The sequence below is a fragment of the Oncorhynchus kisutch genome, linkage group LG19 (genome assembly GCF_002021735.2).
Source record: "Oncorhynchus kisutch isolate 150728-3 linkage group LG19, Okis_V2, whole genome shotgun sequence".
Lineage (NCBI taxonomy): Eukaryota > Metazoa > Chordata > Actinopteri > Salmoniformes > Salmonidae > Oncorhynchus > Oncorhynchus kisutch.
The window spans coordinates 14,977,715-15,004,709 of record NC_034192.2 but is presented as its reverse complement, the minus strand read 5'-3'; the positions used below and the strand labels follow the sequence as shown (position 1 = coordinate 15,004,709).

The following is a 26,995-nucleotide window of genomic DNA, read 5'->3' as shown; positions in this document are numbered from 1 at the left end:
AATGCATTACTGTTGTACAGCACTCAAAAATACACAAACCACAGATGGGGACCGCTTGTCCTTGACTCAACCCAACAAACAGCCCTCTGTGACCAAGGCAGCCCATAGTTTGAGTTTTATACAGGAAGACTGTCCGAGGAGATAATGCATGGTGATCATTTTATGAAAGCGTCTGCCGTTGTTGACTTTGGAGCAGAGAAACAAACAGCAGCCCTCTCCTCCTACGAAGCTGCCATGTTAGATTGGCGCCAACTGATTCACTGGCTCCAACCCAGCTCTACTAAAACAATACCATAACTAATATTACAAACTCTTATACTAAACACACCTACTACTATGATTAATGTACTATACATCAATATAACTATGACATGGCTCCACTACAGACCCACTAGGGTCCTCTCCTTCCATATACAGAGAGAGAAGGTTGTGAATTACTGAGTAGTCCCCACAGTATTAGCTAGCTACTCTGGAGACACAGAGACTAGCTGAGAAGGGTTAATGAGGCCCCGTCACTCAGAAGCTGTCTGTCTATTGCAGCTGTTTCCCAGCAGCCTAGGCAGGGTCAGAGCATTTTGAGACTCCATTTCCCCTGAGTGTCCATGGTGCTAAGGGGTAAACAGAAAGACTAGAGGCATGTTGAAGCTGAAGCTTTAACTTGTAAAGACACACCACAATGAACAGGCACTCTTGATTAAACATGGGCCAGGGCCAACAGAATCTAAATCACAAAAACCATTGCTCAAGGGGAGACATTGCTATGGAATGACTCAGGAGAAGTAACGAACTAGCCTAACTAGACCCTCTGAGGTTTATCATCAACTGGTAGCCTAACTGTTGTATGTTGGTGGTGGTGCTGTCAGAAGGGAAAGGATTGAGTTATTTAAGCCCAATGAATCATATTTGAAACAAGCAGCAGTGGCATAACTGATGTCGCCATGAAGTACAGTACATTTAAAAGAATGCATTAAGTCATTCACACGTGCTTGATGAATAGAACCCCATACAGCAGGATTTGAGCTGCTGGAGGGTTAACTAGAGGAGCTACTATGAGAGACTATGCTTGACATTTCACCCACAATAACACCATTGTGGGGGCAGACAGCATTATGCTTACTGGGCAAGTCCCTTCATGGCATAGTGTGTGTGTTGCATGGGCCACATTGTCCGCAGCCGGGCAATGGAATATGATTGTCAAGATCATATGGAAATATGAGAGGTCAGGCTGAGAAGAGTTTGCAAGCTCACACACCACATACCTAGTGAATACAGTTGTGTGTGTGACAGGACACACACTGTTACATATGTTGAGTCTTGAGTCTGAGACAAACCAGTATTGATGAGCACAAACTGACCTTACTTATGAGTTCCATACCCCAGTCAGGAAGTCATGGGATTTAACCCAATCAGGGACTAAAAGGTCTCCTGTGGCATGTACGTTTCCAATTAACCAACTCTTCCACAGTATAAAATGCAACTATACACTTTAATTATTGCCTATAGTTTAAAAGATGAAGTGTTAGAGGCCCTTAAGTGGCTATCCTATCAAAGTATGATTCCACGTGGTTCTGAAATATATTAGCTGCACGTGCCACTCAGATTATGGGTATAATTTCCGACCATCAGATTAGCTCCATTCAAATCTAAACCATAAAGCCTGGCAAACCAATATGGATTTAGCCTAAGCAAATAATTGATAGCTAACGGTAGCTAATGGAATGGCTAGCCAGCCTGCCTGCCATTTGTTACGTTGAAAATACTGTCGAGCAGACTGCATGCGAAACTGGTAGCTCCTTGACGTTAGCTGTTTAGCAACAGGTTGCGAACTTCATACGACAAAACACAGTAGCTACCAGGTGAGACGTTGGCATAAATTCAAGTTAATTTACCTTGCACTGGGTTGGTTTCCCTGAAGGCTTCTTAAAGAACGATGTTCTGGCAGTGAAAAAATACTCTTCGGAGTCCTCCTCTAAACTACTGTAACCACTACTCATGGTGCTAGTCCACGTCATTTGAGGAGAAAACGAATATCTTCAAATTTGTCAGCATCAAAAAACGAATAGCAGACCACAGCCGCAAAGCAACAACTAGAAAATAAAGTGGGTTACACCTTCTCAAACTTTTTTTTTGAACCGCAAAAAGCCCGAATACTTTCCAACGTTCACCCTTCAACCAACTACTGAGCAGTCCTCACACTCTAGCAACTATCGAGCCGCTGGCTGCGCTGTCTGTCAACCGCTAGGTAGACACGCCTACTAGAACTCGTCGAAAGTCCCTTATCCAATCACCTTTGACTTTTTTCTTCTTCTTCTTCTTCTTCTTCTTCTTCTGTTTCGTGTGGTTTTCCGGCAGACGAGACGCTGTGGTGCTGCCTTACGCAGGTCGGAGTCCTGATTGCACATTTTGGTCACCTCCCCCATTAAAGGGAAAGAGGAATAGGACAAACTTAAATTGCGTCACCATCTAACCATGCAACTATACACTATCCCCCAAAACCAACCACCCCATCCCACTACTTTGGCAGGATGGATAGAACCCCTTCTCTCAAAACTTCCTGTAGATCTTCTGCACTAAAATCTCTCACACCCAAATATTGCTCTACTACTGCAACTACCACATCTATATTTCGTGGTGTCTGCTCCATCAGTGCAGTTGATCACCACAGCTATAACCGGAAGAAATCCAACCTTACTAAAACTCACCCTCTCTGAGTCTCTCTCTTCAGGCCTGCTCAATTGGAGGCTCCTAGTCAAATGACTCAACCTTGGGGTATCCAATACTCTCTTCACTGCCTCAGCATAAGAAACTTTCTGCCCCACTAGAATTCTGGTCATCTCAGCCTCTCGGTTTCACAGGGTACTTCGTATCCCCAGCTGCATGGGCATCACAAAAGTTGACACACAGTGCTGTACCCTCCCTCTGACTATGCCCTCATGCACATTTCTCACATAGTGGGATCTCCCTTCTACACACTGCTGCAACATGTCCGATTCTTTGGCACCTAATGCACCATAGCGGGTTCTAAACATAGGTTATTTTTGCTATTCTGTGAGGGCCTAAGGTTAACAGATAGAAACTCAGGATCAAAGCTTAACAAGACAGACAGGGTATTTTCAGTCTTGCCGTTGCCACCGTGACTATGTCTCACCAAATGGCGGAAGTCACAAACACTAGGATTCTTCATTTTCATTTGATCCACCTCTACATTCAACGCTACCCCACACCCCTTTCAGCGGCGCCCTGCTCCGGAGAGCAAAGCACACCACGGGTTTAACCCCGAGCCGCGTGACTCAAAGCGCCCACTTCCTCTGGGAGGCGGACACATAAAAAAAATCCAAACAATTCCACTACTCGACAACTTCACAGATGTAACCATTCCCAGTTTGTCCTTTACCCAGCTCGACACAAAATATGGGTCGGCCAAAAAGCAGGATTCAACCCTTTCTAAAAAATCTCACTCCTAACGGTCCAAAATCATTTCTGGTAGGATTCTCAGGGCAAACGTTGAAAGACCCTACCACACCTGCTGCCGCAGGTATGCCCACTACATCCTGGACCGGCTCAACTTCTGAGTGCTCACCACTGCCGACTGACTCCATTTCAAGATCCTCAAGGTTCCCAAGAGAGCATGAAGACCTATAAGTAAGATTACTTGGTTTGTAATCAGGAGACGGAAGTATGTGCAGCATGTACTCCTCAAACGAAGGTGTATACAAAGGAGACAAGGCTCTGATCTTAGCAGGGCTTTTTCTTGCTCTTTCGCGTCATCACACCTCCTCTGCCTCTTCCCAACCTACACTTTCCACTGGCTTCTCTGTGGTCCCCCTTTGATTGGTTGAATACAATAGAATAAGTAGAGATAAACCATTACATTCACTCCAATGAAGTGAAAGCCATAGTTAGTTATTTCTTTCTTGCTTGCTTCTCTCCTCCTGCCTCCTCATACTTTTCTTTCCTTAGTCACTCATCATCAAATAATCCATATGAATCCATAAATGCACCCATCCTAAAGAGACAACATAACATCTGCTTCCCACTTACCTCAATGAACATGCAGCACAGCGAGGCTAGCTTTCTTATTTTCCTTCCCTGCAACATGCTGCTTTACCAGACCTCCAGGACCAACTAAACTTAAAATACAGACGAAAGACATCAAGATACTTTAGACTGACATACGCCCAGATGAATGGGTGGAACAGCAGGCGTTCGCTCGGACCAACCTTTTAACATTTCCTGTGGCCCTTGATGGTGGTGGCGGTGTGTGTGTGTGTGTGTCTAAGCGTGTGTTGTGTATATGCAAATAACACCTGCCGATCTGTCACAACCACATATAACCTATATATAAAATCAGAATGTCACAAGCAATTTCTAAGCTTTCGAAGCTCTGCATAGGCCTCTGTGAGCCACCCTCACACAGTTCAAGGTGCTCATAGCCAGAGGTGACATGACATCATCAGTAACCAGGAAATGGGATGTGAGAACTCTACGCGAAAACTCCGGTTCAACTGCATTCCCACCTTTCAATCCAAACTGGTCAAGCAATTGGTTATAGTGACCTGGGGTCCATATCTGTTCCATCGGAGGACAGACTGGGTTATGTAAACGTTTGGCTTGGACGAGGAAAAGCTGAATCAAAAACACACAAATTAAAGCCTTGTTCCATCTGGAGGCCCTCTGTTAGCCATGAGGCTGGGTTGGGTTCTAGCTAGGGAGAAATCACTCTCTGGTACTGACTCTCATTCACTGGTGTGTGTTGACTTTCTCTCCTACTGGCGCTGATCACAGCGAGTCAATAAAGTTATTTGAATGGAATTGAATCATTTCAGCAGCAGCTTCCCATGCTGCTGTTACGACAACCACCCCATGCAGTGTCAGATAACCTGTTGTATAAGTATCAATAAGCACATTGAAAACACATTTAGTGTTTGACTGTGGGGAGGCTAGCTGTCTCCTGGGTTTATTTGGTTATAAATGTGTAATATGGCTTAATTAATGTTTTAACTCTGTGGTGGTGTTTGACTGTGGGGAGGCTAGCTGTCTCCTGGGTTTATTTGGTTATACATGTGTAATATGGCTTAATTCATGTTTTAACTCTGTGGTGGTGTTTGACTGTGGGGAGGCTAGCTGTCTCCTGGGTTTATTTGGTTATACATGTGTAATATGGCTTAATTCATGTTTTAACTCTGTGGTGGTGTTTGTAGCGTCTGATAAAGTTGTCTTGCATCAGCCAACAAATGGAACCCATTACTGCAATTCTCAGAGAGCAGAGCTACAATGCTTTAACAACCACAATGAAAAGCGCATGCAGTTCATTTCTAAAAAAGATTTTAGTTGCCTGAGGCTTTTTTCTGAGTACATTTCTACATGACTCCTCCTGTGTGGCTTGTTCTTTTACACACTAATATCATACAACTAACTAGCCCACCCAGTCACTGGAAAGGCTGTTACAACTTCAGCTACTGGGTCAAATGTATGTAACACATGTAGTGAATAAGGCGTACAACCCTTATCCTGACCACACCCAACACATACTGTAGCTTCCTGGGGGTTTATGGGAGGGACAGGCCTAATTTAAACCCAGAGTGCAGAGGCGACCTACAAGTAACCTAGGAGCACAGGAACAGCCAAACCCTCCAACCACACCACAGCCTGGCCAGGGAAGATTCATACAGCTGGCCTCTCTACTGTCCAGTCTCAGAGCCAACTGCTCACCTGTATGTTAAGGAGAAACTATAGTGTCCACTAGAACCCTGTCTAACCAACAGCTTCTGGTCAGGTGGAGTGATGGGCACTAGTTGCGGCATCCTTGGCCTGTATTTCTGTACTACTGTAGTACTGTAGTGACTTAGGAAGGAACAGATCGGCTCCTGTAGGTGACTGGAAGTGTGTGAAAACAGCACAGAGAATGTCTCAGACACATGGAAACTCATTCTCAGCTCCACCCCCCTCACTCTCCCTTCCCTGGTGTAAAACAATGGACACTCGGCATGAACTCCACCCCCCTTCCTGGTCTCCACACAGAGAGAGAGAGAGAGCGGTCACTGGGCCTGTAGTCTCTCTGCCTGAGAGCCACAGCCCTTGGCAGACATTACCCACATTCCTCTGCAGGCAAGGGCTTAAGGTTCTCAGCACTGCTCGTTTACATGCTGCAGGTCTAGTTAGTTATAGGTGAAGGGGTAAGACGAGGTGTGGGTGAAGAGGGGGTGAGGTGGGGAGATGAAAGGGGTAAGGGCGCAATGAGGTGAATGGGTGAGGTCGGGGAGGCGTAAGGAATGTCCCATAAATGACTCCATAAATGAGAATTTCACCACAAAGTCTGGTATGTGGAGAGAGAGTTGTGAGAAAACACTCTCTACTTCAGGTTTACCTGCCTACTCTCTACAAAGGTGTATGTTTAAGGAGGTTTTTCAAGTGAGTGTGGGAGTCTGAGTTCCCCTACCTTTATCATCGAGAATTATGTCATTGTTGTAATAACTCACCCTCTTTTATTAATCAGGAATTACAACAAATATTCCTGTGAGTAATGACATCAAATGTGCTTGAGATAAAACAAAGATGAGGAATGCTCACTTATAAGAGTGATGGATAGCTACTTTCAATATACTGTCTACAGTGCATTCAGAAAGCATTCAGACCCCTTCCCTTTTTCACATTACTACCTTAATCTAAAATGGATTAAATTTAAAAAAATCCTCAAACAATACCCCATAATGACAAAGTGAAAACAGTTTATTTTTTACTTTTGCAAATGTATAAAATAAACTGAAATATCTTATTTACAAAAGTATTCAGACCCTTGGTTATGAGACCCGAAATTGAGCTCAGCTGCATCCTGTTTCCACTGATCATCCTTGAGATGGTTCTACAACTTGATTGGTCCACCTGTGGTCAATTCTATTGATTGGACATGATTTAGAAAGGCATGCACCTGTCTATATAACGTCCCACAGTTGACAGTGCATGTCAGAGCAAAAACCAGGAGAGGGGGTGACCTCGACAATGTATTGTTAAAACGAGAGGCTGCCTGGATCATTCATTTAAAGACCCTTGCTCCCTTCGGTCTCAACGTAGACTTTGATCTGAAGTCATTCTTGTGATTATTGTGATTTTGCTATTCATTGTAAATATTTGTATGCCTATGTAGCCAAATTGTATCTATGATAGCATGCTATTCAAATGTTTTTTGTATGTTCTTTTTATATCTGAGAATTAACCAATGATATCAGGCCACACCCGACCATGATTACAGACACCTGCGTGTGTCCTTTGACACTATATAAACTAGTGACTTGCAGTGTTTGTCATTATACCCTGATGAAGACAGCTTGTCTGTGGAAACGTTGCCTAGAAGGTTATTCAATTATTGCATCGGAGCTCCTAGAGTGTGCGCGTCTCCTTTTCTTTTTCCAGAGCAAAAACCAAGCCATGAGGTCGAAGGAATTGTCTGTAGAGCCCTGAGACAGGATTGTGTCGAGGCACAGATCTGGGGAAGGGTACCAAATAAATTCTGCAGCATTGAAGGTTCCCAAGAACACAGTGGCCTCCATGATTCTTAAATGGAAGAAGTATGGTACCACCAAGACTCTTCCTAGAGCTGGCCGCCCGGCCAAACAGAGCAAACAGAGCAAAGGGAGAAGGGCCTTGGTCAGGGAGGTGACCAAGAACCTGATTGGAGCTCTGTCAGAGCTCCAGAATTCCTCTGTGGAGATGGGATAACCTTGCAGAAGGACAACCATCTCTAGAGCACTCCACCAATCAGGCCCTTATGATAGAGTGGCTAGATGGAAACTACTCCTTAGTAAAAGGCAAATGACAGCCCACTTGGAGTTTGCCAAAAGGCACCTAAAGGCCTCTCACACCATGAGAAACAAGGTTTTCTGGTCTGATGAAACCAAGATTGAACTCTTTGGCCTGAATGCCAAGCATCACGCCTGGAGGAAACCTGGCACCATCCCTACGGTGAAGCATGGTGGTGGCAGCATCGTGCATTGGGGATGTTTTTCAGTGGCAGGGGCTGGGAGACTAGTCGGGATCGAGGGAAAGATGAACAGAACAAAGTACAGAGAGATCATTGATGAAAACCTAGTTCACATTCCAAGGTTCACATTCCAACAGGACAACGACCCTAAGCACACAGCCAAGACAATGCAGGAATGGCTTCGGGACAAGTCTCTGAATGTCCAGTCAGAGCCCGGACTTGAACCCGATCGAACATCTCTGGAAAGACCTGAAAATAGCTGTGCAGCAATGCTCGCCATCCAACCTGACAGAGCTTGAGAGGATCTGCAGAGAAGAACGGGAGAAACTACCCAAATACAGGTGTGCCAAGCTTGTAGCGTCATACCCAAGAAGACTCGAGAATGTAATCGCTGCCAAAGTTGCTTCAACAAAGTACTGAGTAAAGGGTCTGAATACTAATGTAAATGTGATATTTCAGTTGTTTAGTTTTAATAAATGTGCAAACATTTCTAAAATACTGTTTTTGCTCTGTCGTTGTGGGGTATTGTGTGTAGATTGTTGAGGAAAGTTTTTTTTCCAATCAATTTTAGAATAAGGCTGTAACAACAAAATGTGGAAAAAGTCAAGGGGTCTGAATTCTTTCTGAATGCACTGTATATCAAATCAAATCAAATTTTAATTGTCACATACACATGGTTAGCAGATGTTAATGCGAGTGTAGCGAAATGCTTGTGCTTCTAGTTCCGACAATGCAGTAATAACCAATGAGTAATCTAGCTAACAATTCCACAACTACTACCTTATACACACACAAGTGTAAAGGGATAAAGAATATGTACATAAAGATATATGAATGAGTGATGGTACAGAGCGGCATAGGCAATATGCAGTAGATGGTATCGAGTACAGTATATACATATGAGATGAGTATGTAAACAAAGTGGCATAGTTAAAGTGGCTAGTGATACATGTATTACATAAAGATGCAGTAGATGATAGAGTACAGTATATACATATACATATGAGATGTGTAATCTCATATGTAATTATCTATTATTATCAGTAATTATCTATTTAACAGTAGACGGACCAACAAAATGGCGGACGGAAGACAGGGTGGTGCGGCAGGTGCCGCTTCTCATTCGAATGCTGTAATTTTATCTAAACCATCAGGTGTACGCCGATCCCAGCTAAGTAACTCATGCAAAGAGTTAAAGCGCAATTATGTGTTTTATCTCCAGTACTCTGCCATGATTGTCAGTTATGTAGCTGCTCTACTGATAATCTCAGTGCGTCCTTGCTGGGATGACACAATCAGTCTACTACCAGAGAATATCAACACCAAACACATTGGTTCACCGTTCCACGGGAGCGGACAGTACACAGCATACCATAATGTTCTGAATAATGGCAAAGTCTACCTCGCTCCTTATTCTACTGAACCGCTTAGGCGTAACAAATACAAGTTCAACATTTATCGGAAACTGTTAAACTACCTGTTCGCTACCCTCCTGCTCTCCGGGGATGTACAACTCAATCCTGGGCCCAATATCACCGAGCCAGTGATACGCACCGGAGTGGAGAGCGGTGGATGGCCTCGTCCACTGGTCGTCGCCGCTGTGGAGGTGGGTGAGTGCTATGGTCCTATGGTTTCTCTCGACTCACCCGGCTCCAGGATAGATTTGGACTCTTCAAACATACCAGAGTCGCTATATGCGATCCCTGACTCTGCTTCTGGCACGCAAGCTATTTTAATTAGTTCCCCGCATCCAGTGCAGGCGGGAGGGATTGTTAATTGCGCTACCGAACTGCCCCTAATCAAAACGAAACAAAACGGCTTAAACCCAGCCGTCAGAAAACACAGAAAATTTAACTTTTTTCAATGTGTCAATCACTCTCGAGTCATCTGGGACCCACGAGCTAAGCCCAAGGGACTACTAGGGGGGCACTTGAACATTCGTAGTGTCATTCCAAAAAATGACCAAATTCAACATCTACTCACAGACTCCAACCTTGACTTTCTCTGCCTCTCAGAGACATGGCTTCATAAAAACTCTCCATGTGCTGCTTTGATTGTGATTGGCTACAATATTTTCAGGAGAGACAGGATTGAGGGAAGAGGAGGGGGTGTGATGATTTACATTAAAGAACATATCCGATGTAAACAAATTGAGTGGTCATGTGATAATGAACTAGAATGTATCGGCCTGAACGTTACACTGTCTCCCCAAATGTATTTTACCCTCATTGGAATGTATAGGCCACCTTCCACCAAAAGTGTTTTTTTTGATCAGTTTAATACCATGCTTAGGGAATGTGATTTTGGGAAACAGGTCATCTTAATGGGAGATTTTAACATTAATTATGAAGACAAGTGTTGTAGGAAAACCCTCAAACGGATCACTAATACCTTTGACCTTACACAGCTAGTTAAAGGGCCAACCAGGGTGACTTGTTGCTCTAAAACACAGATTGATTTGGTGTTCAGTAATAAACCAGAGAGAGTGACTAAATCATTCAATATGGTTACTGGGCTGTCTGATCATAATCTGACACTTATAGCCAGAAAGCTGTCTAAGAGCAGGTTTAACCTCTCTACTGTTAGAAAGCCAGATCAACTCAGAATACCTAAGAGTGAATTAAATAATTTTGAAAAAGCAATTAAGAGAATAAACTGGAATGATCTCTTGTCCTATACAGACGTGGAAGCTGATAGTCAGGTTTTTCTATCCACAATCCAGACTACAATAAATGGCTTCCTAAAGAAAATCAAATCCAAACCTGGCCAAAAGAGCACTCTTCCTTGGCTAAATGGAGAAATCTGGAAATTGATGAAAGAACGTGATTATGCTCTAAAAATAGCCCTAAAATCTAAATTATAGCATGACAGACGTAGGTTTACCATGTTGAGAAATAAGGTGATGAAAGAAATCAGACAAGGCCAAGGCAAACTTTTTTATTAACATAATTGGTGAAGCAAAGGGAAATGCTAAATTGATATGGGAGAATCTAAAAAAGTTAACAGGGAAAGACCATAGTAACACTGCAAAAAGACTAGAAATCATGGTGAATAACAATCTAACACAGGATGCAGTCGAAATAGCAATAGCCTTCAATTCCTACTTTATTGACTCTGTCAGGGTACTGACACAGAACCCCTCCACTTGTTTCTTGGGCTCAGTGCTAGTGAATGACACTCAACCGGTCTTCATCATAAGGTTTCTGAGTCAAAGGTGAACAAGGTGATTAGCTCACTAAAGAACTCTAAAGCCAAAGATGTGTTTGGGATGGACTCTACCTTTCTTAAAAACTACAAAGAGTCACTCATTGGCCCCATTACTAAGGTCACCAACACATCTATTGGTCTCGGTGTGTTTCCAAGGGTATGGAAGTCGGCCATAATAACGGCCATCTTTAAACCAGGCGACCCTGCTAACGTGAGTAACTACAGGCCCATTAGTATATTACCTGTGGTGTCAAAGGTTGTTGAAAAGTGTGTAGCAGAACAACTGATTGCCCACCTCAACAACAGCCCCTTCACATTACACTCCATGCAGTTTGGCTTCAGAGCGAAACACTCCACAGAAACGGCCAACTGCTTTCTTCTGGAAAATGTGAAGTCCAAGATGGACAAAGGGGGTGCTGTTGGGGCTGTGTTTCTGGACCTAAGGAAGGCTTTTGAAACTGTTAACCATGAGATTCTCATCACAAAATTGTCCAAGTTCAACTTTTCCCCTGATGCCTTGAGATGGATGAAATCATACCTTGAAGGCAGAACTCAGTGTGTCAGAGTGAGCAATGAGCTGTCGCCCACTCGTAGCTATGATGTGGGCGTGCCCCAAGGGTCAATACTGGGGCCCCTCCTGTTCAGCCTGTACATTAATGATCTGCCTTCTGTCTGTACTGGGTCTGAAGTTCAAATGTATGCAGATGATACAGTGATATATGTGCATGCAAAGAGCAAACAACAACCTGCACAAGAACTCACTACTGTAATGGTCCAGGTTACAAAGTGGCTCAGTGACTCGTGTTTGCATCTCAATGTGAAAAAAACTGTTTGCATGTTCTTCACAAAGAGGGCAACAGATGCTACTGAGCCAGATGTCTATGTGTCAGGGGAGAAGCTCCAGGTGGTATCCGATTTTAAGTACCTTGGCATCATACTTGATTCCAACCTCTCTTTTAAAAAGCATGTGAAAAAGGTAATTCAAATAACCAAATTTAACCTAGCTAATTTCCGATTTATACGAAATTGTTTGACTACAGAGGTAGCAAAACTGTACTTCAAATCTATGATACTCCCTCACTTAACATACTGCTTGACTAGTTGGGCCCAAGCTTGCTGTACAACATTAAAACCTATTCAGTCTGTCTACAAACAGGCTCTCAAAGTGCTTGATAGGAAGCCCAATAGCCATCATCATTGTCACATCCTTAGAAAGCATGAGCTCTTGAGTTGGGAAAATCTTGTGCAATACACCGACGCATGTCTTGTATTCAAGATCCTCAATGGCCTGGCTCCCCCTCCACTCAATATTTTTGTTAAACAGAAAACCCAGACATATGGCAGCAGATCCACAAGGTCTGCCATGAGAGGTGACTGTATAGTTCCCTTAAGGAAAAGCACCTTTAGTAAATCTGCATTCTCTGTGAGAGCTTCCCATGTCTGGAATACACTGCCATCAGACACACATAACTGCACCACATATCACACTTTCACAAAATGCATGAAGACATGGCTAAATGCCAATCAGATTTGTGAACATGGTCCCTAGCTGTGTGTTGCCGCTCTCCATGTTGTCTGTTGTCTGTAGCTTGTGAGGTGTGGAAACACTTTGTTGCTTTTATGAATTTTGTCTTGCTGCTTTTTGTTTTATGCTGCTCTGTCTGTATGCTATGCCTTGCTTGTCCTATGTTGCTCTGTCTGTATGCTATGTCTTGCTTGTCCTATGTTGCTCTGTCTGTATGCTATGTCTTGCTTGTCCTATGTTGCTCTGTCTGTATGCTATGTCTTGCTTGTCCTATGTTGCTCTGTCTGTATGCTATGTCTTGCTTGTCCTATGTTGCTCTGTCTGTATGCTATGTCTTGCTTGTCCTATGTTGCTCTGTCTGTATGCTATGTCTTGCTTGTCCTATGTTGCTCTGTCTGTATGCTATGTCTTGCTTGTCCTATGTTGCTCTGTCTGTATGCTATGTCTTGCTTGTCCTATGTTGCTATGTCTTGCTTGTCCTATGTTGCTATGTCTTGCTTGTCCTATGTTGCTATGTCTTGCTTGTTCTATGTTGCTCTGTCTGTATGCTATGTCTTGCTTGTTCTATGTTGCTCTGTCTGTATGCTATGTCTTGCTTGTCCTATGTTGCTATGTCTTGCTTGTCCTATGTTGCTATGTCTTGCTTGTTCTATGTTGCTCTGTCTGTATGCTATGTCTTGCTTGTCCTATGTTGCTATGTCTTGCTTGTCCTATGTTGCTATGTCTTGCTTGCCCTATGTTGCTCTGTCTGTATGCTATGTCTTGCTTGTCCTATGTTGCTATGTCTTGCTTGTCCTATGTTGCTATGTCTTGCTTGTCCTATGTTGCTCTGTCTGTATGCTATGTCTTGCTTGTCCTATGTTGCTATGTCTTGCTTGTCCTATGTTGCTATGTCTTGCTTGTCCTATGTTGCTCTGTCTGTATGCTATGTCTTGCTTGTCCTATGTTGCTATGTCTTGCTTGCCCTATGTTGCTATGTCTTGCTTGCCCTATGTTGCTATGTCTTGCTTGTCCTATGTTGCTCTGTCTGTATGCTATGTCTTGCTTGTCCTATGTTGCTATGTCTTGCTTGTCCTATGTTGCTATGTCTTGCTTGTCCTATGTTGCTATGTCTTGCTTGCCCTATGTTGCTCTGTCTGTATGCTATGTCTTGCTTGTCCTATGTTGCTATGTCTGTATGCTATGTCTTGCTTGTCCTATGTTGCTCTGTCTGTATGCTATGTCTTGCTTGTCCTATGTTGCTATGTCTGTATGCTATGTCTTGCTTGTCCTATGTTGCTATGTCTGTATGCTATGTCTTGCTTGTCCTATGTTGCTCTGTCTGTATGCTATGTCTTGCTTGTCCTATGTTGCTATGTCTGTATGCTATGTCTTGCTTGTCCTATGTTGCTATGTCTGTATGCTATGTCTTGCTTGTCCTATGTTGCTCTGTCTTGCTTGTCCTATGTTGCTATTGTTTATATTGTAATTGTTTTTAATAACCTGCCCAGGGACTGCGGTTGAAAATTAGCCGGTTGGCTAAAACCGGCACTTTTACTGAAATGTTGATTAATGTGCACTGTCCCTGTAAAAATAAAAATAAACTCAAACTCAACTCAACTCAGATGAATAATGTAGGGTATGTAAACATTATATTAGGTAGCATTGTTTAAAGTGGCTAGTGATATATTTTACATAATTTCCCATCAATTCCCATTATTAAAGTGGCTGGAGTTGAGTCAGTGTGTTGGCAGCAGCCACTCAATGTTAGTGGTGGCTGTTTAAAAGTCTGATGGCCTTGAGATAGAAGCTGTTTTTCAGTCTCTCGGTCCCAGCTTTGATGCACCTGTACTGACCTCGCCTTCTGGATGATAGCGGGGAGAACAGGAAGTGGCTCGGGTGGTTGTTGTCCTTGATGATCTTTATGGCCTTCCTGTGACATCGGGTGGTGTAGGTGTCCTGGAGGGCAGGTAGTTTGCCCCCGGTGATGCGTTGTGCAGACCTCACTACCCTCTGGAGAGCCTTACGGTTTTTGGCGGAGCAGTTGCCTTACCAGGCGGTGATACAGCCCGACAGGATGCTCTCGATTGTGCATCTGTAGAAGTTTGTGAGTGCTTTTGGTGACAAGCTGAATTTCTTCAGCCTCCTGAGGTTGAAGAGGCGCTGCTGCGCCTTCTTCACGATGCTGTCTGTGTGAGTGGACCAATTCAGTTTGTCTGTGATGTGTATGCCGAGGAACTTAAAACTTACTACCCTCTCCACTACTGTCCCATCAATGTGGATAGGGGGGGTGTTCCCTCTGCTGTTTCCTGAAGTCCACAATCATCTCCTTAGTTTTGTTGACGTTGAGTGTGAGGTTATTTTCCTGACACCACACTCCGAGGGCCCTCACCTCCTCCCTGTAGGCCGTCTCGTCGTTGTTGGTAATCAAGCCTACCACTGTTGTGTCGTCCGCAAACTTGATGATTGAGTTGGAGGCGTGCGTGGCCACGCAGTCGTGGGTGAACAGGGAGTACAGGAGAGGGCTCAGAACGAACCCTTGTGGGGCCCCAGTGTTGAGGATCAGCGGGGTGGAAATGTTGTTGCCTACCCTCACCACCTGGTGGCGGCCCGTCAGGAAGTCCAGTACCCAGTTGCACAGGGCGGGGTAGAGACCCAGGGTCTCGAGCTTGATGACGAGCTTGGAAGGCACTATGGTGTTAAATGCCGAGCTGTAGTCGATGAACAGCATTCTCACATAGGTATTCCTCTTGTCCAGATGGGTTAGGGCAGTGTGCAGTGTGGTTGAGATTGCATCGTCTGTGGACCTATTTGGGCGGTAAGCAAATTGGAGTGGGTCTAGGGTGTCAGGTAGGGTGGAGGTGATATGGTCCTTGACTAGTCTCTCAAAGCACTTCATGATGACGGAAGTGAGTGCTACGGGGCGGTATATGGATTACATCCTGGCCCCTTCTCTGTGGATCAACTTTAAACACCTGTGGCCATATATGAGGTTAGATTACACCACAATAGTAGTGGATACCTGTCCCTACCCACTTGACTGAGCCAAGTAAAGCCCGAGTGACTCAGCTTTGACTCCTCCTGTGTTTCTCCTGAGGCACTGAGTGTACTGGAGTGAGTGTGTGTGAGTGTGCATGTTGTAATCTATCTGCTGCCTCTCTTCCTCTGAGGCACAGTAAGTCACACAACTCTGACAGCCAAGACGCTCCACTCACTCATGAGCAAACACCATAGGAATGCTTGGATACGGATACTATGCTTCTGTAATTTAATCCCACCTTTGCTACGGTAGTTACCCAATTTTCACAACATCAACAAAAAAGTTGTGAGTTACGTGCAGGCTACTGTATCTCATTTAACTGGTTTCTGAGCTACACAAACCACCCTCCATTTTGCGCTTCAAACGGTAAAGAACCTGGCACGCAACATTGACCCCGGAGAGATCAAAGGGACTATTCTACTGGGTAACACCTTTACTCTTTGGGGAGTTGAGCTGCCGCCCATCATTCTGCAGTCTTTGTTGCCAAAAACAGAGTCAGGTCAACACTATTCACTTCACACACTCTCTCTGGTTTTCTCAAATCAAGTTGAATCTCAAGTCTTTCAACGTTTATTTTGAACATGTTTCACCTGAACCTTTATCAGTGATGAATGTGTGCCATTTACAGTGGAAGCTTATCGGAGTGGAGCAGAGGCGGAGGCCAAGATGATGTGGGTAGATACAGTGGGCAGAGACACGTAAACACACACACCCAATTCATACCACACCATAGGCTACCCTACGATAAGCCCATAGGCACAGATCTAAGTTCAGCTCCCTCACCCTAAATGAGGAAACACAAAACATAGCCTGAATAAATGTATAGGGGCAACTTTATCCGACTCATAACCGCAGACAACACAGGAACAGCTGCTGCTCACAGGTATAATAGTATAGGCAGGTCAGGTCTCGCTTAAAGAGTGAGAATAGACCTGCTCTCTCCCAACCTTATGTCCCATATAGAGTAACTAACTGTGGCTCCTTTGTCTGGCCCTTAGATGGACACAGGGCGTAGAATCATCAGGGCCCCACTCTGTCCGTACATTAAGTGGGAAGCACAAACACTACCTACAGACAATGAGGGGGAAGCACAAACACTACCTACAGACAATGAGGGGGAAGCACAAACACTACCTACAGACAATGAGGGTGAAGCACAAACACTACCTACAGACAATGAGGGGGAAGCACAAACACTACCTACAGACAATGAGGGGGAAGCACAAACACTACCTACAGACAATGAGGGGGAAGCACAAACACTACCTACAGACAATGAGGGGGAAGCACAAACACTACCTACAGACAATGAGGGGGAAGCACAAACACTACCTACAGACAATGAGGGGGAAGCACAAACACTACCTACAGACAATGAGGGGGAAGCACAAACACTACCTACAGACAATGAGGGTGAAGCACAAACACTACCTACAGACAATGAGGGGGAAGCACAAACACTACCTACAGACAATGAGGGGGAAGCACAAACACTACCTACAGACAATGAGGGGGAAGCACAAACACTACCTACAGACAATGAGGGGGAAGCACAAACACTACCTACAGACAATGAGGGGGAAGCACAAACACTACCTACAGACAATGAGGGGGAAGCACAAACACTACCTACAGACAAGGAGGGGGAAGCACAAACACTACCTACAGACAAGGAGGGGGAAGCACAAACACTACCTACAGACAAGGAGGGGGAAGCACAAACACTACCTACAGACAAGGAGGGGGAAGCACAAACACTACCTACAGACAAGGAGGGGGAAGCACAAACACTACCTACAGACAATGAGGGGGAAGCACAAACACTACCTACAGACAATGAGGGGTAAGCACAAACACTACCTACTGACAAGGAAGGGGAAGCACGGAGACGCTACTGTTAAAACACACAGCCACTACAGGCCACATAAAACATCAGGTGAGATTATCCCCTCATCCCACTTGGATTAGACGCAGGCTCTGATTAGCTGTTGGCTCTGTCAACAACATGGCTTTCCCTCTCTCTCCTCCCTCAGGTAACAACACAGTGACTCACTGATTTCACTACAGACCGGCAGGAAAGAGGGGAGACGATGGGAAACAGGAGAAAGGAGGTGCAGATGAGAAACAATAATGAATCATGTATTTACAGGCTGACCTGGAAGTCATCGGGCTGTGATGTTGATGGAATTTTGATGGGACTGTGATTGTGGCACAGAGGCCCCTCTGTTTTGTTTGATTTTATTGACATGGCTTCTTAGGGCTGTGAATGATAGGGGAACTACGCTGGAACCGTAAGGGACTGGGAAGACCACTGAACATTGACTAGTAGCGATAGCCATTCTAGCTAAGTAGAGTACACTGGATCGAGGGAGTCTTCTGGGACTCTACAGACAGTCATGTCCTCTATGTCTGCTGATAGTGTCACGACTCCCACCGAAGGTGGCTCCCCTGCCTGTTCGGGCGGCGTTCGGCGGTCGTCGTCGGTCTCCTAAATGCCACCGATCCCCTTTTCCTTTTCTGTTTGTTATGTCTTATTGGTTGCACCTGTTTCTTGTTTGAGTTTTGATTCAGGACTATTTAAGCCTGTTAGGCCCGCCTGCTTTTGTGCGGGCTTGTTTTCTGTTAGTCAAGGTTTGTTGCAGGGAACACAACATGTCTGTTTGTGCCCAGTTTTGGGTTGGACACTTTTGATTATCGCCTGTTGTTTTGGGCGTTTATTTTGGTTACCGCAATAAAGTTCGGGTTTCCCCCATTATCCTCTGCTCTCTGAGCTTGACTCCGCCCCCACCACTCCTGGCTGTGTGACAGATGGGAAACGCTGTCTGTCAGAGGTAGCTGGGGTATGGGGAAAGCCTGGGGATTTCTAGTGGTTTTAAGTTGTTATCGTACATCTTTATCTGCCCAGTTTGACACAGAGAGGGAACATTAAGACAGCCGGAACACGGAACACATTAAGACGCTGAACCAATCTGGGCTGAACTCTGACCCCGCTCTCTCACAACAACCATGTAACAATAAAACCCTGACTTTCCGACATCAACATCTAGAGTAAATCAAGACCGGGTGTGACCTGGTTACCCAAACTGGTTAACTGTGTTTCACAACATCCCTGCAGTTGAGGTTAGGTTACTAATCATATAGAACAGACCTGTTGCGCAATATATGATTGAGTGGATTTTGTTCCATGTTCTGGGTTGGAGAACGGTTTTGGAGAACCAGGCACTCTACCAGGCATTCTGCTGAGCGGTTGGGTTCTGTTGCCAGAGGAGTGAGGGCCGTTCTATCTTAGAACTAGAACCGTGTGAGTGTGGCAGAGCAGCCTGTTAGTGATTAACGTAGCGAAAGTGAAAAACGGAGTCGTAACAGAGTTCAGGGTTATTTCCACTCAACATAATATTATATAACATTTGGGGTCACTTAGGAAACGGTTGGCAATTTCTGTTGGCTGCACAGTGTGCTGTTGAGGAATCTTCATTCAGCATGAGGTCTAAAGCTTTGTTCGATCTATGTAGAGCTTTTCCTGCCCTCTTGTATATACTCACAGTATCCTTTCTCTTTGGCCCATAGCTTAGTAATCAGTAGGTCTTCAGATTAGAGTTGATGTTTTTAAGAGGAGTGATAAGTTAAGGAAACCCTGCTAAGAAAAGGAAGAAAAAATGACAAAAGCAGGTAAGACAGCACACCTATGGCATGACGCAAGCAACCCTATAGGACGTACTACATTACCCCGCGCACGATGAGAGGAGGGAAGGCAATGAGGGAGACTCCCTTTAGTCTGAGATCTCAGAGAGGTGTAGAGTCCCTGGTCATTCCCCCACAGATAAAGAGGTCTGTGAAGGTTTGTGAAGAATGCACAATATTAACAGAGGTGACATCACAAAGGTCAAACGTTAAAGATCAATAACTTATGCAGGTGTTCCTAATCTAACATTTGGGGTTAACGAGCAGCAATGAAGCCCAGAGGGAATACATCAACATTCTTCTCCTCCTAACGACGGTTTTCCCCCAGGTCCCTGTGTTTGACTTTCCCATCGTTCAGGAACAGGAAGTGGCCCTATTATTTACTGCCTGTCTGGCTAGATAGCCTATCAGAAGGCATGGCTCAGCCTATAAGAGTGCAGTAATGGACATGGGTATATAGAGTGCAGAGGTCACTCCCAGCACTGTGCGTGGTCAGTCTCTCAGAAAGCACATCCCCTCAGTCAGAACAACTTTCTCTACAGCTCAACATACTACACATGAACTAACTACATCACACATTAACTAATTACACATGAACTAACTCAGTACAAATTATGTACCCAGCTGTCTTCGTGCATCATTTTTTGTGAGTTCATTTTTGAGTTAGTGAGATCTTGCTGTGTATCGAACTTCAGTTAGCTCTGACAGAGATGTAGACTGCATGTCTCTATGGTGAAAAATGTACAGTGACACTGACCTGCCATTTCCAAGAATTGTGTTTCAGGCCCAGTAACAGAGTTAGTCCATGACAGGGCAAGTGCTCTGGGTCAGACTGATGTCAATCTATGTATTACTCTGTTATAGTCAACTCAGTGACAAACTCCAGACCAGAACAACCACTGCTTAATGCAATCACTGATCTATTCGATCAGCTAATCACTTACCGCTCCTGCACGTCATGACTGAGTGCTGTCCCAGATCTTGTCTCACTCAGAGGGTGTGTTACAGAGTGTTTAGGATTCCACCACGTTGAATTGACCCCTAGTTATAAATGTCAACATGTGTTGGCTGGCAGCCATATTGAGTCAGTGTCATTCCTTCACTCCTGTGAACTTCATCAGCTAACCAGCTGTCTGTGATTCATCTGCTAGTGGAGGGAGGGAAGGAGGGAGGGAGGGGAGGGAGGGAGGGAGGGAGGGACAGCCAGCCAGCCAGCCAGCCACTAGGTGTTAATCATCATAGTTACTGAGTAATATTGTAGAGGCCCTCTCTATTCCTAGTTTATTGCAGACTCTTCTAAACTGGGATAAGGAGCTCATTGTCTTCCTGTGTCTGTGTCCTCTGGGTATAACAGAGGCCGAGAAGATCCATCTATCCACTCTCTGATTCCATTTCCTTCACCGAGACAGATAGTAAATAAACTGTCTCATGGCTTCATATCATTATCCGAGTCCATTCCAGGAGAGATTCAACCACAGACCACAGAGCAGAGACGTTGCGTTGGACAGAGATAGAGCTACAATCTGCTGGGAGGTTCAGAGTGCTTTATATAAGGATAGTAAAGGATCATCTGAACATATGAGTCTAGTTCTGGTTCTGGGCAGTCACATGGGGGAGTTTGGTCAAAACCCAACAATATCTCCCACTGTCTGACCCAGCCGCACACACACACACACACACACACAGAGACACACGCACAGAGACACACAGACAGAGACACACTCAGCCACAGATTAACACAGAAACATAAACACGACACTGTGAAACAACAACATGACAGAGATCTGCATGTCTCAGCAGCACTGTTCAGCACTGGTCCCAGGTTTCTGCTGAGCTAACATCTCAACACTAAACTGTTTCACTGCAGTATTGAAGCCAGACTGTTTTGACAGAGTTGAAGAACCCTGACAATTGCATTATTTAAATAAATAAAACATATACATGCTAAATATGATCCACAGAGGTGTGTAATGCCCTCACTCATTCCATCCATCCATACCATCACAATGCAAGAGTAGTATTTGTGTGTGTGTGTGCATGCTTGCGTTCGTGAAGTTGACCATGGCTCAGGGATTTAGAGACAGGGCCTCCACACACACACACCTTTCGATTCCCCTGGGACCACAGAGGACAGAAATGTGTGTGAGGCCACCCAACACGACCACTCGTTATATGTGGCAGCCGGCTCATGTTGCTCTTGGGCGAGCTACAGGGCCAGGTCGTTTTAAATGCACACACACAATGACTCCAGGGCTATTATATGGACAATGACATGGACTGCTGGTTTCAAACATTGGCACCACCTAGTTAATCCCAAACACACACCCTTCTGTATAATATCATCAGAGTATTCAGAGCCAAGCTATCTATCCCACCCCCAAAAAAAGACCTAAAAGCAACACATCCCCCAAACACTCACTCACTCCCACCAAGAGATCTATGGACAAGAGATACAGTATAGAGACAGAGAGAGCGTCATCTGGTGGTACATTAGTGAACTACGTCTCAGTCCCTCACTGTAATCACGGGCAGGGTGAATACTCATTCCATGCACTCCAACGCCCCCTTGTGGTGAAATACACTAAATACAGTGCTAATGTGACCCTCACAGAATACAATATCAGCACATTTCAAGGAACAAAGTGTTGACCCTTTAATTAGACCACACACACACACACACACACACACGCACACGCACACACACACACACGCACACATACAGGGAGTGAGAGAGAAGGCGGGTACTCACAGTGGGCTGTGTCTCATCGTTGAAGTGGTCCTGGCTTAGGGGGGTATCAACGGTACCAGGACCACCGGGGTGACAGTCCAACGACACTCGTTCTCGACACTCTGGGTGACAAGTATACTTACACCCTGAAGTAGGAAGAGAGGAGCTTGTTAAACAATTGCAAAGACCTGACCTTGCAGACTCATAGAGGCCTGTATTCTCTCTCGACGTGTGTCAACAGAGCGGTCCAACGCTGCTGCCGACAGTGTTCAACACGGCACCAAATACCCTCATTTCACACTCCTAGTTATTCTTACACCTCTTGAAGACTCTTGCCACTTCCTTGCCAGGAGGATTTAAAGTATTGTGTCTGTGTTGACTCAATAGCAGCGTGATCATTAACAGAGACCCGTGTCTTCACCCAGGTCACAGGTACTATGTTAAATACGCAGCCAACCCATAACGAGTCTCGTCCATAACCAAATAACTAAAGTATAACCCAGCCGCTAACATCTTTAGTCTAGAACGCAACCACAAATGTCTACGCAAATATTCCCTGGGATCCCAGGCTCGGGTCTCCAGCAACAGCAATAACCAGGTGAGGCTGTGTTGTGTCTGGAGAGAGGACAGGAAGGAAATGAGGTTGTCCACAGTATGCAAACACTTCATACCGACCCCATTCACAGTCACCATTCAACTGTCAGCTCAGTCAACTATTCGCAGTCACCATTCAACTATCACCATTCAGCTCAAGTCAAGTGAAACAAGGCTACTATTCTAACTATTCCAAGTGCAACCAAAATGTAAACACGATACAATGCATTGGAATGGCGAAGGGCAAGAGGAGCATGTTCCGCTGACAGTCAATCGGATCGGTCTGACAGGCCGGGAAAAGTCTAGTGACACAGAAACCTCCTGCCGTGCACACTGCAACAAGAAAGTTTGAAGGAATCTCTAAATATGTGCTCTCTATCTTTCTCTTTCTCCTCTCGTTCTCTGCGCCGGGCTCCAGCGGCCCACGTAGAAATAACTCGGCGTGGAGGAGAGACAGAGAGACACGGTCAACAACACAGAATACATTGCACATCACTGTGACAGTCCCTCTGCAGTGTACAGAACATCCAGCAAGCCCTCACTGTTAGCACCTGGTGTACAGGAACAGCGTGGTGTGTGTATGTTCGTGTGTGTCTCCTCACTTACCCGAGGTCCTCCTCTTCACCTGCCGGCTGAGCTTCACCGACAGTTTACAGATGGCTGCTCCCATCCCCGACCAGCACACCATCTCCCTCCTGCCTCGCACACTCTTCTCTCTGAAGCTCTCCCTCACTGCTCTGTCTGATAACCAATACTCTTTGACCACGTCCTACACTGTACCCCCACTGGCCAGTAGCAACAGGCCCAGCTTCGACGCACTCACTCTCTTACACACAGGCACAACAAGCATCAGGAACAATAGCCTGTGTTGACTGGGATACCCCTACCTCCCTCGCCAGCCCAGACCTACACAGAGACTAATTTGCCTAGCAGCTACCACTCTCTCGCTCTTTCTCTCTCTCACAAACACTCACTCATTCTCTGTCTCCCACTCTCTCTGTATGTTAGTGCTGAGTGGGTGATTTGCCTGTCAAATGGAGGCTCAGTGGGTCACAGTGATGGACACACAGACAGTAGGAGAGAAGAGCGGGGGAGAGGTGGAGGGAGAGAGAGAGAGTGTGTAAGTCTGAGCGTGCGTGCGTGAGAGAGTGTGTGGGCCAGGGATGCCCCTCTCTGAGCTCACTCACCAGCACACAAAGAGGGTGGTCAGCTCGTCTGCTAGGCTTCCTGCCCTAACGCTCTCTAACCCTCTGTAACTTAGAGGGGATTTTTTCTCACCCCAGTGAGGAGAAATAAATACGCTTCCATGTCTTACACAACTGCAAAATACAGACATCTGATGATGATTTTTATTGTCCGTCTGATGAGTCAAGCACTTTTCCCCCCCCTGGGAGTCTCCTGGGCCTGTGGGGAGTGCTGCCTGCGTGTGTGTGTGTGCATGCGCGTGTGTGTAGTATAGCTGTGCTGATGCTTTGATAATAGCACTTCCTGTAATCAGCCAGACAAAACCAATTGATCAGACTTAATCAGTGGAGCTGAGAGGAGAACAGAGCGCAACTCAGCATCTTTCCTCACTCCCTCACTCACTCACTCACTCATTTCATTCACTCACTCACTCCCTCACAGAACAACAACATACTCCACAAACAGATGCATTCCAACACCACTCGCCCCTGAGTCTAACCATGTCTCTGTGTGTAGTATATAGAGCTGGCTGTCTAACCATGTCTCTGTGTGTAGTATATAGAGCTGGCTGTCTAACCATGTCTCTGTGTGTAGTATATAGAGCTGGCTGTCTAACCATGTCTCTGTGTGTAGTATATAGAGCTGGCTGTCTAACCATGTCTCTGTGTGTAGTATATAGAGCTGGCTGCTAACCATGTCTCTGTGTGTAGTATATAGAGCTGGCTGTCTAACCATGTCTCTGTGTGTAGTATATAGAGCTGGCTGCTAACCATGTCTCTGTGTGTAGTATATAGAGCTGGCTGTCTAACCATGTCTCTGTGTGTAGTATATAGAGCTGGCTGTCTAACCATGTCTCTGTGTGTAGTATATAGAGCTGGCTGTCTAACCATGTCTCTGTGTGTAGTATATAGAGCTGGCTGTCTAACCATGTCTCTGTGTGTAGTATATAGAGCTGGCTGCTAACCATGTCTCTGTGTGTAGTATATAGAGCTGGCTGTCTAACCATGTCTCTGTGTGTAGTATATAGAGCTGGCTGCTAACCATGTCTCTGTGTGTAGTATATAGAGCTGGCTGTCTAACCATGTCTCTGTGTGTAGTATATAGAGCTGGCTGTCTAACCATGTCTCTGTGTGTAGTACATAGAGCTGGCTGTCTAACCATGTCTCTGTGTGTAGTATATAGAGCTGGCTGCTAACCATGTCTTTGTGTGTAGTGTATAGAGCTGGCTGTCTAACCATGTCTCTGTGTGTAGTATATAGAGCTGGCTGTCTAACCATGTCTCTGTGTGTAGTGTATAGAGCTGGCTGCTAACCATGTCTCTGTGTGTAGTGTATAGAGCTGGCTGCTAACCATGTCTCTGTGTGTAGTGTATAGAGCTGGCTGTGTAACCATGACTCTGTGTGCTGGGAGGAGAGATGAGGAACCTGTGGCGACCTTCTCACTGACGTGCTAAGAGCCAATTCAGTCAAACTCTACCCCCCACCACCATTTGTCCTCAGTCAGGGATGACAGCAGCTGTTTCAGCCCGTGATGCAAAGGCTGTTTATTGGAGTAAAATACTTGGATCTCGCAGTACCACTCCCAACATGTAAAGACCATAGCCTTAACATAGGGTTTTCAGAGTGTGTATAAACAGGGCAGAGCCAGACCTTCACCCAGAGGACACTGTGTGGTTGCAGAAGACATAACAGTACTCAAAACTACACTTCTTGGAGACCCGCTGCGACCAGGTGCATGTTTGGGGATGGTGTGTGTGTGTGTGTGTGTGTGTGTGTGTGTGTGTGTGTGTGTGTGTGTGAGAGAGAGAAAGACAAAGAAAAGGAGAGCGAGAGAGAGAGAGAGAGAGAGTAATGTTTACTGTTGGTTTATTATCTATTTCACTTGCATTGGCAATGTAATCACATGTTTCCCATGCCAATAAAGACCCCACAGAGCCCCAAGACAGCAATACAATTAGACCCAACCAAATCATGAGAAAACAAAAAGATAATTACTTGACACATTGGAAAGAATTAACAAAAAAAACAGAGCAAACTAGAATGTTATTTGGCCCTAAACAGAAAGTACACAGTGGCAGAATACCTGACCACTGTGACTGACCACAAATTAAGGAAAGCTTTGACTATATACAGACTCAGTGAGCATAGCCTTGCTATTGAGAAAGGTCGCCGTAGGCAGACATGGCTCTAAAGAGAAGACAGGCTATGTGCACACTGCCCATAAAATGAGGTGGAAACTGATCTGCAATTCCTAACCTCCTTCCAGACATATGACCATATTAGAGACACATATTGACCTCAGATTACAGACCTACAAAGAATTAGAAAAGAAGTCAAATTTTGATAAACTCCCATATCTATTGGGTGAAATACCACAGTGTGCAATGAAATCAAATCAAATTGTATTAGTCACAGTGAAATGCTTACTTACGAGTCCCTAACCAACAATGCAGTTTAAAAAAGTATGGATAAGAAATAAAAGTAACAAGTAATTAAAAAGCAGGAGTAAAATAACAATAGCAAGACTATATACAGGGTACCGGTACAGAGTCAATGTGTGGGGGCACCGGTTAGTTTAGGTAATATGTACATGTAGGTAGAGTTATTAAAGTTATGCATAGATGACAACAGAGAGTGGCAGTGGTGTGGAGAGAGGTGGGAGGGCAATGCAAATAGTCTGGGTAGCAATTTGATTCTTATGGCTTGGGGGTAGAAGCTGTTTAGAAGCCTCTTGGACCTAGACTTGGCGCTCCGGAACCTCTTGCCGTGCAGAGAGAACAGTCTATGACTAGGGTGTCTGGAGTCTTTGACAATTTTTAGGGCCTTCCTCTGTGTCACGTTCTGACCTATGTCTATGTTCTTTTTTCTATGTTTTGAGATTTCTGTGTTTGGCCTGGTATGGTTCTCAATCAGAGGCAGCTGTCAATCGTTGTCCCTGATTGAGAACCATACTTAGGTAGCCTGGTTTCATTTTTGAGTCGTGGGTGATTGTTTCCTGTTGGATGTTTGTTTCACATTTCAGGACTGTTTCAGTTTTCGTTTGGATCAGTCACTTTGTTATTTTGTATTCTTTAGTGTT

At 45.0% G+C, this 26,995-nt stretch overlaps 1 protein-coding gene across 2 annotated transcripts in view; it reads right to left on the bottom strand.

Moving 5' to 3' along the window:
- LOC109864338 (ras association domain-containing protein 3) overlaps positions 1-26,995 on the bottom strand; it is a 65,097-nt gene that overhangs the window by 26,885 nt on the left and 11,217 nt on the right. The window contains exon 2 of one of the 2 annotated variants that reach the window (XM_020452065.2): positions 22,160-22,284. In XM_020452065.2, the coding sequence (XP_020307654.1) occupies positions 22,160-22,284 (125 nt within the window). Of the gene's footprint in view, positions 1-1,889; positions 2,260-22,159; positions 22,285-26,995 lie in introns of those variants that run through there. The other variant, XM_020452066.2, reaches the window with a different exon arrangement.